General features: G+C 38.8%; 1 protein-coding gene across 3 annotated transcripts in view; it reads left to right on the forward strand.

Moving 5' to 3' along the window:
• The window catches only part of MCM9 (minichromosome maintenance 9), a 265,434-nt gene that overhangs the window by 126,137 nt on the left and 125,260 nt on the right, over window positions 1-14,037 (forward strand). For all 3 annotated transcript variants that reach the window (XM_089804504.1, XM_089804503.1, XM_089804502.1), the window contains exon 10: window positions 1,166-1,258. In XM_089804504.1, coding sequence (XP_089660630.1) covers window positions 1,166-1,258 — 93 coding nt within the window. The remainder of the gene's footprint in view (window positions 1-1,165; window positions 1,259-14,037) is intronic.

The following is a 14,037-nucleotide window of genomic DNA, read 5'->3' on the forward strand; positions in this document are numbered from 1 at the left end:
TACATTTTCTTATTATTTAATTATTTAATTTTATATATAATTCTTATAATTTTTAAATTCAATCTCGGAAATGGGGACATTACACCAGTGCAGGTTAGGAGTAGTACCACATACACATTGGCCATTCTGCCTACTCCTGCAGATCGGTTATGCTTGCCAAGTGCTGAATTCTAGGCCCATTCATGCTCTGATACTATGTGTTGATCATGCTCGTTCAACCATGAGCAATGATTCAGATCATTGTTGCCCTCCTAACCATAAATGATAAATGGTTATTGTCTCCTAAGTATCACTCTTCTAAATATTGCAGATTTATTATTCGAGCTGCAGTTGTGTGTATGCTCCATGCCATGAGAGGAAGATCTAATCTTCCTCTATACCTATAAGGCTATAGGTGGTGCTGCTTCACCAAGGGATGCTACGCTCCAATAATTATATTGTTATAATTATAATATCAATATAATTATATTATTAATATTAATATTATATTTATCGATATAATTATATTATCACAATAATTATGTTTTCTATGTTAGCCTGAAGGAATCCGACATTGCTACAATACATTATCAAAAATAATATAAAAATTTATAGAAACCTACTAAACCTCTAAACAGAGAGATAAGCAGAGATTATGTAAACCTTATCGACTGAAGAAATTAACAGTGTAGCAGAGAGTTGCAAAATAGAAGCAGGAATACATAATTGAAAGGAGTTTGAATCTGGCAGCTAACCATAAAACCAACTCAAGAATAGAGCCATTTCTGCAAAACATAACGTGAAGAGGATATCATTCCTTTAGTGATGTCTTTAGAAGTGCAAATGTGCTTGCCATTGGTTGGTGGGGAGGACTGATATCAGCACTTCAAGTGAGCCTCTATAATTGCAACTTATTTTGCTTATTTTAGAATATCAGTGATGGATTGAGCCTGCAACCTTCTTAAATTAGAAATTGACATAGTTTGGTGGCTTTTTGAAGTTGATAATCTGTTAAATCCGTTTGTGAATCAGGAATGTTTCCTTTCAGTTTATCTGAGCACAATCACTCGTGTACTGTTTTAGTTTTAGTTGTAGATATGCTGTACACTAGCTATCTGCAGAGTATAATGATTTGAACAGTGTTTCACTTGCTGGAAGAAGTGATTTTAGATTTGTATTATTGCAGTCATGTTGACTTTGGTTGGAGGCGTGCAACATGCAGATGCTTCTGGAACAAAGGTTCGGGGAGAGTCCCATTTGTTGTTGGTGGGGGATCCAGGTTTGGTTATATTGAAAAGTTATTTTCTTTGCTTTCCTTTTTATACATTAATGTCAAACTTTTGTTTCGATTGCTTTTTATAATGCATTATGTTTTCTGGATATCACAGCTCATTAGAACATCCATACAAAATCATACACTGCTGCAATACATAAATATTAAATGGTCTGATAGAAATGTGTACGTGTATTGGAGTAGTTAAACTGTAAACAGAGGCCTGTTTGGCCCAAAAAATGCTCATTTCTGATTCTTTGATGTATTGTGTTTTATTTAGCTCATGTTCTTTAGACACAGAGAAGGATGTAACTAGTACTTGCCAAAGAATAACAGGTTGAACTTGTACCCATACAATTTGTTTTCTGTATCAAGTCAAATGCAATCTTATTTATGGTCTTTTTGTGCAGAATGAACCTTGTTTCAATTTCATAGATGTTTCTGTCCTCCTCTGCAATTCTTCATAGGATTGATAATAGAGCTTTCAAAAGCATTTTGTCAAGGTAAGAGAGTGGTGTTCATATGCTGAAAATATTCTGGAATGTTGACAGAATATTGAAGGTGGTCTACAATTGAGTACAGATAGCACCATTTAATATTATTTAGAAATGAAGTTCTTAGAGCTGTGAAGAAGGCAATCTTTGCCTAGTTAAAATATGCAACAGATATATTGTGAGGGGTACTGCAGGGGGAATAAAATAAGTTTTACAAAGTGAAAAGCAAAATTTGCTAAGAAAGACAGATCCTCAAATAAAAAAAGTATAATACAAGAAAATATTTACGTTGCATGCCATCAAAAACAAAAGTTGACATCCAGTATGAGCTTCCACGTGGCAATGGTGGCCTTTAAATAAGGAGAAGGGATCAATTTCAAAGACTAAAATCTGCACATGAATGTCTAGACTCTATGTCTTCCTTATGGTATGACTGATATTTTTTGAAAGAGGTTCACAATCAGTTAAGTAGATTGGTGTTCTCAATTTCAAGATAAAAGAAGCACATACAGCTGCACACTCAACAAAGCAAGATTGCATTTCAAATTGAAGGATGATTTTGTATTGTCAGGTGTGAATTGGATGAAGAACAAGCAAAATCAGATTTCCAGAATTAGAAATTACATGCATGAACATGTTACATGATTGTAGGAATGTGTATTCTTAGACAAAAGTTTGTGAATGCATTGTGAGGTGCATGTTGTAGTTGGTAGTAATAATTATTAACAACATTGTAATTGGTAGTGTAATGGCAGTTTTTTTCCAAGTAGTGTTAGCCCCACTTGCCCGATTTATCATTGATGTCAAAAGGATACTTATTGCTTTGCAACCTGCAACATTTATTCATGTGTCTGAAAATTCACGACACCAACCTACAATGTCAAGTTCTGTCTGAGATCATGGGACACACAAATTTATTATCAGCTATTGGCAGGTTTGAAAAAATAGTGGTGATTGTAGAGAATAAAAGTTCCCTTGTTTGCAAAGAAGAATTAAAATTCAACTTCAAATGGTACAAACAATCTACATGGCATGAAAGAAAAGGAATATATGTTCACCATAACATGATTGCTTAAGGAAAAACAGGGCGTTGGACATGACAATCTTCAAAGGAGATTAAAAAATGGAGATGACAATAAATAATGATAATAAAAAACTTTATAAGATGGATAAGATAAGATAAGAAAAAATTATTAATGTCCAACTAGAGACCAACAAGGGTCTAAGGGATTAGGATCTACAAAAGGGCAAAACGCCAGCAAGGGGAGCGCCAAAAAGTGTTTGCAGAAGGAGCATGAAAGCAAAAGAACATAACAAGGAAATAACTAAATACTCCTTGTAGACGAGGAGCAGTCCAAAACAGAAGGGAACAATCTAGGACGAGGACGTGTCCTGGAAAATTGCCTCTGGGACTTGCTGGAAGTAGGACCACACTGTTGAGTGTGCCCTCTATGAGGCCTCTTAGATCTGGTGTGACTCGAAATAGGGAAGAGAGATCACATCGTCTCTTGAGGAGACACCGATGTGAAGGAGGTCATAAGATGCCTAGGAGTCTATCTCGATGGGAATTGAAGTTGTAGATTGTGATCACGAAGCCACAAGGTCTCCTAGAGATAAAGTGCAAGACACCTTTGGTCAGTGTAATTGAAGGATGAAGAAAAGGAGTTGGGCTTCTTGAAGAAACAATAGTACCTCAACCTGATCTCATAGTAGATGGGGCAGCGAAAAGCAAAACAGGTCTCATTCTCCACCTTCCCAATGGGGCAATGGCGGCAGTTCGTATCCCCTCTACCGACCTAGTGGTCATTTTGGAGATGTAGCTAGCGATAATCCACTCCAAAAGATCCCAAGGAGATGCAAAGGGCATGAGTCCAGTGACGAGTGAGGTACCAAAGGTGCATAATGACCCTTTCCTAGATATCAAGGAAATGCTTAGCATAGAAGGCCATCTTTAGGCGGAACCCCCCTAGAGGGTTACTCTAGATCGTGATAATATATTGGTTGTAGATGTCAAGTTTGATGAGCTCATTGAGTTCTTGCTGAGGGAAAAGGAGGTGAGTGGGGTCATCTACAGAGAAGTCAAAGGGGGGAAGGCGATCCATCGCAATACCAATCGAACCAAGAAGGGCAGATGCTTAGGCGAACCATTATCGAGACCTACCATCAGGATCAAGTCCTGCAATCACTTCGGAAGAACAGTAGGCTAGGTAAGAATATCTGTGATAACCCTCAATAGAGTCAATGAAACTTCGAAGCTGGTGGAGAAACCAAACCAAATAAAAATGGTTTTAATCTAAAAGGATGAGCCCCGCACCTTGCCAAAACGATAGTATGGGGTGTGGACCGATGAAATTTGATAATGCACCAAAGAAAAAGAGTTTGGACTCTCTCAACTAAAACCCAACCAGACTCCAAGAGGGAGTGACCCCACACATTAGAGCCATAGAGGACAGTCGGCTTGACCAAAGAGTCCATAAGGGACATTTTGGTCATGGTACCTTGGAAGTGGTGACAAAAACACTGTCTCTCAAGCATGGCAAGGGAGACAACCTCCCTACTAACTCGGGGCTGCATGGTTGGTCTTAGGCTGAAATGAGGTCCGGAGAACTTAACCCCTAGGTAAGTCTATGAACACCTGATCTTGATCCATTGCCCTGGAAGTGAAAATGGAGATGAGATGTCCTCAAATAATTGAAGACCTTAACTCGCGTCTTGCCCAAGTTCACAACTAATTGTCGTGAGTCACAAAAAGAGGCTAACCCATCTAGAAGCTGCTGTGGAAAGTAAATATAATTCTGCTTCCCACAAACATATTTAGCAATGTATAGAAAAGACGAAATGACTTAGACATCTGCTAGACACATGGTTGATAATTTCCAGCAGAAAAGACAAACACATAAAAGGCAATTATTTTTTCCTTACGTGTGGAAGAAATAAGGTCTGCATTGTGTCTTACAAAACCTCTTGTTTTCTGCGATAATATGTTCCTTGTGGAAATTTTAGAAGGCAGCTTAAATTACCTATTTGAGGAAAATCAGTTGAGCAGAACTGCAGAGTTGATTAGCAAAATCCATAGTTTCAGAGAAGATCTAATCGACAGATTACAGCTGGTTAGGTTTCCAGACTCTTTTCCAAGTGTGTGCTCTAGTTTGTGGGTCTCATAGTCTACTTTGGCCTTGTGGATGTTGTTAAAATCTTTCATTAATTGTTTTATTTGACTGGTCAGGGAATCAAGTCAGAAGTTGTGGCAGTTCCAGAATACGTGGAAATGAGAGAGAAATTTATTGAACAATGTCAACTAAATTAATTTATTCTTACATTATGTCTTGCTATCTGATTATATATTTCCTTTTTACTCCTCACTTTTCTTTTATATAAATATGTATATCAGATAAAACATCTGAATATATATTTTCTCTCATTTATCTTCACACTCACTTCTTATTCTCATTCATATACCATACTTTTAACTCTTGAATATATATATTTATACATCAGACTAAAATCTAAATATAGAATTATTTATCTTTATGCACTATTTACTTCTCTTCTACTTTCCAATCATTGACTTTACATATTCTTTTTATTCCAGTTCCACACACTCTTCAACATCATTTAAAACTTCTATATATATGTCGGAGGTGTCACTTTTTAAATAAATGTGCCATTTCAAATGAGTTGCAATTTGTAATAACCCCAACCAGTTCTAACTTCGTATAACACCAAATTCTTCTTTGATTTAGTTGTTTGACGTTTCGTCAAACACTTTGCAAGCAAGCTCTGATACCACTGTAATAACCCCAACAGGTTATAACTTGAACAAATACCAAATTCTTTACTAATTCAGTTATTTAACATTTCGTCAAACAGTTTGCAAGCAAGCTTTGGTACCACTGTAATATCCCTTGTCAATTTGAACCTCAACTTTTTGATTTGTAGGTCAAGGAAAATAGTCAAACACTTCCAATACAATCTCTATGCTTGCTGTTTCTGAGTTTCAGACTGATTATGCTTTCTTGAAATGATATCAAAGGGAATCCAAAAGCCTGTAATTGATTACAACTATATCTACGAAAAGAACTAAATGCATATGCAATTCTCTTTTGGCTTTTCAAATGCATGTAGATGAATTCTAAATGAAAAATGTGCACTTACAGCCAATTGGTATTTTGTCTAACACTTGGCATGCATGCTATTATGTCAATCATGGAAGATATAAATATGCACATTACATCAAATATAAGACTTGCAACTTATCACTCCTTTAGTGAGATGTTTTCTAATTTAGTGCTTAACATAATATTCCAAGGTCTTGGCTTTGCAACCTCTAAAAAAACTGAGTAGAAATGACATTATAAATCCAATATAAAATGTGCATTTACAGCTACTTATGACAGCCACCTTTACAAAGCCAAATGACCAATTTAAATGATGCAAATTGATTGTAGAACTTAATATACAAATCGGTCAATGAAGGAGACGAAATTGCAATCATAATCAAGCCAAATACTATAGCGTGGGTATTGTTCATGACATTGTTCACATCATTGTTCACAACACTGTAGCAGCCAACAATAAATGTATTCTCCAATTTAAGCACAAATAGAACTCTAGAATGAAGCTCTCCTGAATGTCAAATTCAGTAGATATTTCACCACCTCAAATGATTGCAACACTGAAGAATTGACGCTCTCCAATGGCTAATTGAAATCAGAAACTCTTAGTTTCTTCTCTCAAGTTTATATCAAATGCAATTGACAATAATTGGATACCTAACAATGAAGCTCTCTCCTCTATTTATTCTTTTCCTTCATCCTTCTGAAAGGAAATAAAATATTATTTAATTGCACTCTTTAGAAGCTTCCACCTTTCCAATACAATAATTAGTTGTACTTCTATAAAATGCACTCTCTAGAAGCTTCCCTCTTTCCAATACAATAATTACTTGTGCTTCTAGAAAATTAAATTAATTAAATATAAAGTTACCTTTAGATTTATTTATTTAAATTTATTTCTCTTTATTTCTTCAATTAGCCTTCAGAGAATGAAAAGCATTGAGGGTCTAAAAGATAGGGAAGATTACACAATTCTTAACAAATCTTATAATTTGAAAGCAGTCTTTCATAGATTATTTAATTTATATCTAAACACTCCTTTAATACTTATGGTCTTTCGTGAAATGTAATTCCAACTTTACGATATCCAAATTAATTGCTCCTCTTGTAAATTCTATCACACAAACTTTTCATTACAGCTTTATTTCTTTATAACTCTAGATTGATATTATTGGCTTTATGTAATATGTAATGACCCCATCTACTACGTCGACTTAGAAAGAATATGAGGTTCTCTAGAAGTCAAATTAATCATATTTAAATCAGTCTTGTAAGTATCATTGCAAAACTCTATTAGTAATTCTAGATCACATCCATATTCCCCATATATTAGATCACATAATGGATGGTAGATTTACCACTGCTCGAGTTTGGACACGATCTATGTGGAGTTCTTTTACCCCAACATGAGCAATTTACTCCTCCCCCTATGCATATTCCCTATCCATTACGTAATAGATACAATGGTTCTTATAGACTTATCCATCATTTACTAATAGTATTTGTTATTATTAAGAGCCCACCCATGGTCTAACGCTGAATTGGGGTGCCCTCCATATAGGAGGTCTTAAGTTCAACTCTCGCTAATATATATGTGGCCTGGCCCACTTTGTCTAAAAAAAAATAGTAGTTGTTATTATAATAGACTCTTTACGAAACAACAAACTATAATCGCATTAGAAGATAAATCATGTAACATCTTACTTAAGTTTCATTTACTTGACACCATTTCCATTGCTTTTTTTGACTACGGATGTTCTTCAGGTTCGTCTTCTGTATATCAACTTCATACGTTTATGGTTGTGTATGATTCGTCCTTTGTTTCTTATCGCTTGATTCTTTGAAGAATTTTTAATGTCTTTTAATATCTTCTTCGTAAATCATTTGGTTTCTATCCCCATATTGTATGTGTTGTCAAAATTCCATTGCTATTGATCACAAAGCTTTTGTAGTGATATCGTTGACTGTTTTTGAACTGATGATTTGCAACTATACTAGCTGCAAATAGTGTCAAACTTCAGTGAATGCATTTAGGTTATCATGAAGACCGTTTACCGTACGGGTAAAATAAATCAATGCATACAGATAGTGGAAATATGAATAGCAGAACTCTTTAGATTATTCGCATATGCCAGAACATTACATTATGCTTCATAAGATAAGATGAATGATGATTTACAATGATCCCAGACGGGATATAAATACTAACCGCCGAACCTTCTCGAAGGAGTTCGTCGGCCACAAACATTATGTCCGCTACAAACTATTTACCTGTCGGCTACAAAATCTTTACCGACGAGGTCGGCGACAGAATACAAAAACACCGACAACAATCAAGTCGGCTAACATTATTCGCCCAAAATGAAAAGTTGTCTCCTGACGACTAACAAAATTAGGAGACAACCCACAGACAACAAAAGAAATACTAAAGAGGAGGAGGAGGCGTCCTAGAAGAGTGCTGCTGGCGACGCCACTCATACACCTGCTCTGTCCTGATGCGCAGATCTGTCTGAATTTGAGAATTCACCTCCATGGCCTCCTTTAGTAGAAGGGCGGCATCCATAGCCTGTCTCCTGGCTAACTGCAACTCGTGCTCAGCGGCATCTTTATCCTATACAGCTACTTCGGCATCTCGGATAGCCGCGTCCTTACCCTGCACAACTGTTGCCATATCCCTCGCTAGTGCTGCCCACTCCGTTGCCCAAGCTGCCTACTGGTCGTCCAAATTGGCGGCTAACTTTTCTCTTGGTTCCTTCTCAACCGCCAGAGATCTCTTAGTTGCAACACTGTTCGCCTCCGCGTGTTGCCGAGCATAGTAAACCTCCTAGTACAATCCCACAATCTCATGTGCCAGCCTCATCATTGGAGTGTCACTCGGTCCCAACTTCGGCTCAGTGGCCCAATCTGCCAACATTTTCTGGTGTCTCATCCGTTGGCCAACCTCTGTCCACGAAACAAGTTTGAAATCGTTGAGGACAAACCCCACGAATATACCCTCGAATCAAATGCCACTCCCTCCGCCGAGTCATAGCTTGAATTGCCACATTGTGTCCCTTCCTCAACGCAGACTTCATAGTCTTGAGGTAGTCCCTGCACCTGTCCTCATTTGACCCGTAATTCTCCTTGGCGAAGCCCTCCAATGACGATTCCGCATCACTATTTTCCTCCTCATTAGCGGGAGCCATGCCCACATCCGGTGCCGCCTCCTCTGCTGTCGACGCAACCACGGCCTATGGCATTCCCTCCTCTTGAGGTTGAGGCTCTGGTACTGCAGGTGATGCACCTGAATGCTTGGGAGACTGAATGGATGGACCTCGCTTGGTAGGAGTGAGTCAAAACTGCTGCCTCAAAAACATACTAGCTCTATCCATCACCTCCGGTTGCTCTGACAGCACGACCTCCTTGTTCTCCTCCTCCTGTATTGGTTGGGCTGACTCGGCCTCTCCTAATAAAGATGACGAAACAGTGACAACTGCATCGCAATCCATCACTTCTAAACAAATCTCAGGCTTAGGCTCCGACGCTGGCAACTGTGCTCTCTGTGAGACTGCCACTGTAACGACATATGCTTGTGCAACTTGCTCTGTTGGTACAATTGGAAGCACCTCCGCTACAGCCGTCGGCAATATATCGATGACTATTCGCGGGACATCTGTCACTGTCCGTGGGAGAACCTCTGTCGCTGTTTGTGGGACCATCTCCGTCACTGCTCGTGGGACAACCTCGGCCACCGTCGGAGGGTTCATCACGACCGGGGCATGGCGCTGGCCAAATTGGGGAATGACTAATGTGCAGGTGGTCAAGTGCGCCGAAGTTGACAGCTGAGGGGGGTAAAGAATGTGGACCCACTACCTGGTGCCTCACCGCCAACTTCTGTCGAAGTCCTCTCCTCCTCTTCCACGGACTCAGCCTCGTCATTCTCTGAAGTGTCCTTCCGTCCGCTATCTGTATCTCCAGAAGCGTCCAGTCCTCGGAATACTCTCTTCTGGCCCCCTACCGTTCCCCCTGTGTCCAAGTGGTGCCAATAGAATATGGGAGGCTCCTCGTCTGCCAACTTGCCCTTTGGAGGAGCCTCAAAATCATCCAGTGGTATCTGGCTAGCTGCAGCATCCAAGAACAGCCCAATGGCATGGTGCGGCATAAAAAATGTTCGGTGCTGAAGGGTTGTGAATTCCTCCATCTTGTCGGCAAGGACTGAGGCCCAATCATATACCATACCCTGCATGATGCCATTCATGAATACCACCTGCGGCAACGCTATATTTGAGGCTCTAGTGGCACCTGTCAACCTGCTCTTGATGACGTCCATAATGCACCTCCAGTGACCCTCTCGAATAAAGTCCTAGCGAAGCCCTCTGCTCTTAGACCCTTGAACCACTCCGTCCCTCTCCACGAGTGTGAGATCCCGGCATAATAGATATATCCAATGCTCCTTCCGTTCCCATGAGAGTTTGTGGTTCTTGATTTCCACTTTCTTACCATTGAGGCCAGGAACTCATTTTTAATGTTATTCCAACTGTCCAGTTTCTGCGGATCTGTACTAGTAAACCAGTCAATTACTACTCCTCGTAGGGTGGCCGGAAATTGTCTCATCCAGTCGCCTTCGTCAGTTATCCCATTTGCCCTCTAGATTGTTTCACATGTTTTGCAGTGTCGAATGGGATCGGCCGTACCATCGCCATCGAACTTCGGCAGTTTCTCTTTTGGTCCTGCCATCACGATTGGTTTCTGTAAACAGGCATTGCTCGGTCCTGCAACACTGGTGTTCTTCACTCCCACACCGGCGGTCTGCACTCCCACATCGGCGGACTGGTCACATCGGTGGATTGCACTCCCACATCGGCGGTCTGCACTCCCACACCGGCGGACTGCACTTCCACACCGACGGATTGTTCTCCCAAATCGTCAGACTCAATAGCTGTGAACCTTGGGGAAGAAGGGTGTTTTGAAGTTGTCCCCTGCGGAAGTATATCCCGAACGAAGAGTTCACTCCACGCTCTTGCTTTGTCGGCACTTCAAGCCGTGCGAGTCGATGCTCTTCCGTTTGGATTCTCTTCCCTCGGCGAACACAAATTCAAAAACTCCTGCCGTGCTTTTTCCACCAATTCCACCCGTTGCTGAGTTTCCTCCAACAATCTTTCGGTGCTTCGGTTTCTGTCGGCAATCGTCTGAAATTTTTGTCGGCGTTCGGCTTGCTGTGCCAGAATTAAATTCTCTTGCGCAGTACGGATTCCATCTTTTCCCTTAGCCTTATTTCGATCCTTGTTAAGCTGATTTGGCATTAATCTTCATTCCTCCCACCTTCCAGGTTCATAGGGCAATGATGCCAAATGTTTACCGTACGGGTAAAATAAATCAATGCATATAGACAATGGAAATATGAACAGCAGAACTCTTTAGATTATTCGCATATGCCAGAACATTACATTATGCTTCATAAGATAAGATGAATGATGATTTACAATGATTTCAGACGGGATATAAATACTAACTGCTGAACCTTCTCGAAGCAGTCTGTCGGCCACAAACATTATGTCCGCTACAAACTATTTACCCGTCGGCTACAAAATCTTTACCGATGATGTCGGCGACAGAATACAAAAACACCGACGACAATCAAGTCGGCTGACAAAGACCCTCCTTACTGTTGAGTAATTGGTCTTTTGTAGTCAATTGTTGCACTGTTATCAATATGGCATCGATATATATCTTCATAAATCACTCTCCTCTAAATATTATATGATCTCGATGTAGTCTTCCAACCAATGTCTTCGTACTTACCAGATTAGCTTAGCAAGTAAGCAAACATATCCCGATCTAGTTTTATCTTTTCTTTTCAAGCTTTACTTATAACTTCTTTCCTAATGTTTTTGTTTACAATGGAAAATTATTCCTTTTATCCATTCCATATTATGTCATATTTATAAGAGATATGAATCTTGTTGTTCATGTGATCATTATAGCTTATTTGGAGATTTTACTGCCTTTTCAGAGATTGTTCTTCTCTTTCGATGTTCTTTAGCTATATTAATCAGTGGTGTCTTGCACTTTATCTTCAGGAGGCCACCCACCTTCATGAGATTATCCTGTAGTCTTTTATACCTCAGGGGCATGCTTTAGATCAGCTGATTACTGCCTTTTCGTCTCCCTTGTCTCCTCCACGAGGTTTGAAAAGGCCTTCAAGTACTTCTCATTCCAGATCAGTTAGACACTGCACTAGTCTCTTTAGGCAGCGACAATCCTACAACGGTTATACACGGCATTCTAAGACTATGTATCGTTCACAGGTTTACCCCTCTATTACTGATTCTTTTGTGACAAGGAAGGAACCTTACTTCCATACCTTGTCTTCTCTTTTGTTTTCTTTCTTTCTTTTGTTTCTTCTCGGTCACTGTTTGGCGCTTCTGCTTTGAGCGACTCTTCTGTTTGTATGCTCAGTCCCATAAACCTTGTTGGTTTCTTGTGGATATTAATATCATTATCTTATCTTATCTTATTACCATTTTCATCATTGGGAAGTCGATTTGTTAAAACGATAACTTTCTATTCTCAAACAGTTTGATTGTGTAGATCGCAGATTCCTCTTAGAGCATATAGAACCATTGTTAAGGCTATTAATACATTGCCCTTTTAATAGGCATGATCGGTGGTCTTTTTAGGGTGACTCTAAGTTAGCATAAACACTAACTATTAGTTATGTTTGCTGTTATTTTAAACTCCTAGGCACCGATTATGAGGAGTCTTTGTGGCCGACCTAGATAGGGTCATGTCCCTTTAAGGGACATGCCCTTTGGGTATTATATATATGGAGGGTATTGTTGTAGTTAAAGGACACACAAAAGTTACAAGTCTGCTCCTTTAAGAAACTCTGCCTCAAATCAATTCTTGCTGTGATAAATACATTTTTAGAAAAGTCAATTAATATTATCATCTCCTTTTAGGGTCTAACAATAAAGAAGATTAGAATAACAAGTCATAGAAGGTTTAATCTCAGATCTGATATTCAGAATTTGTAAAATATTTACATGGTATCAGAGCTCTGGTAGTCAAACCTACACTTTGCAAATTAAATAATCAGACTTGATATATATCTAGCATCATTCTCCTATCTTCAATGGCATACACAATTAGACACGAGGATAGGTTTGATGGGAAAGAACACTTTGATGCTTGGAAATTCAGAATCATGATGATTCTTGAAGAAAATAATGTAAAACAATTTGTTGATTCCGCATCTAGACAACCTATTGTTGAACCTCATAAATCTATTTGGTGTAAAGGAAATAGGAAAGCCATTCAGATCATATTAGATGTAGTGAAAAATGATATAGTACCCATGTTAACGAAACATCAAACAACATTTAATATGATGAATGCATTAAATGCATATGAGGTTAATAGTGCAACTAGAGTTCTTGCACTAAAAACACAACTAAATCAAAAGAATGACAAACCTAAGAAAGATCTATCCAAAATAAAATGCTTTAGATGCGAAAAGTTTGGCAACAACAGATCTAATTTTCCTTACAATTCTAAACAGCAAGTGAACTGTACAAACATTACAAGGGAAAAAGATAACTATGATCTTGAGAATTGTGTATTGTATTTGGCACTATCAAATAAAGCATTTCAAGTAAAGCATTGGTGATTGATAGTGGATCATCTCGACATATTACTGGATACAAAGAAGTACTAGTCTATATCAGAAAAGGTTAGTGGCGAAGTCACCATCGGTGATAATTCAGCACATTCCGTCAAAGGAATTGAAAATTGTACCTTGAAACTGAAGTCAGGTAGTTTTCTACTTCTCAAAGGAGTACTCTATGTACCAGGAATAAAAGAGAATCTAATCTCGGTTACAACACTTGAAGATGATGGACATAATGTTGCATTCATGGACGGTTAAGTCATAACTTGGGCTAAGAACTCCACAATTAAGAAAGCAAAATTGATTGGTTAAAGAAAAGGGTATTTGTATGAATTAAATTTAGAACCTAGTCGACTTATTCAAGCCTTAATTCATGAAGTTACGGATATAAATGAAATATGGCACAGAAGGTTAGGACATCTAAATTTTAAAACTTTATCAACCATTGAGAAGATGGTTATTGGTTTACTTAAATTGAATAAATATCACTCAAGCATATGCAAAGGATGCGCTCTGGGTAAGAACACC

Source organism: Cupressus sempervirens, chromosome 10 (genome assembly GCF_028749045.1).
Source record: "Cupressus sempervirens isolate cs-2001-9-10 chromosome 10, ASM2874904v1, whole genome shotgun sequence".
Lineage (NCBI taxonomy): Eukaryota > Viridiplantae > Streptophyta > Pinopsida > Cupressales > Cupressaceae > Cupressus > Cupressus sempervirens.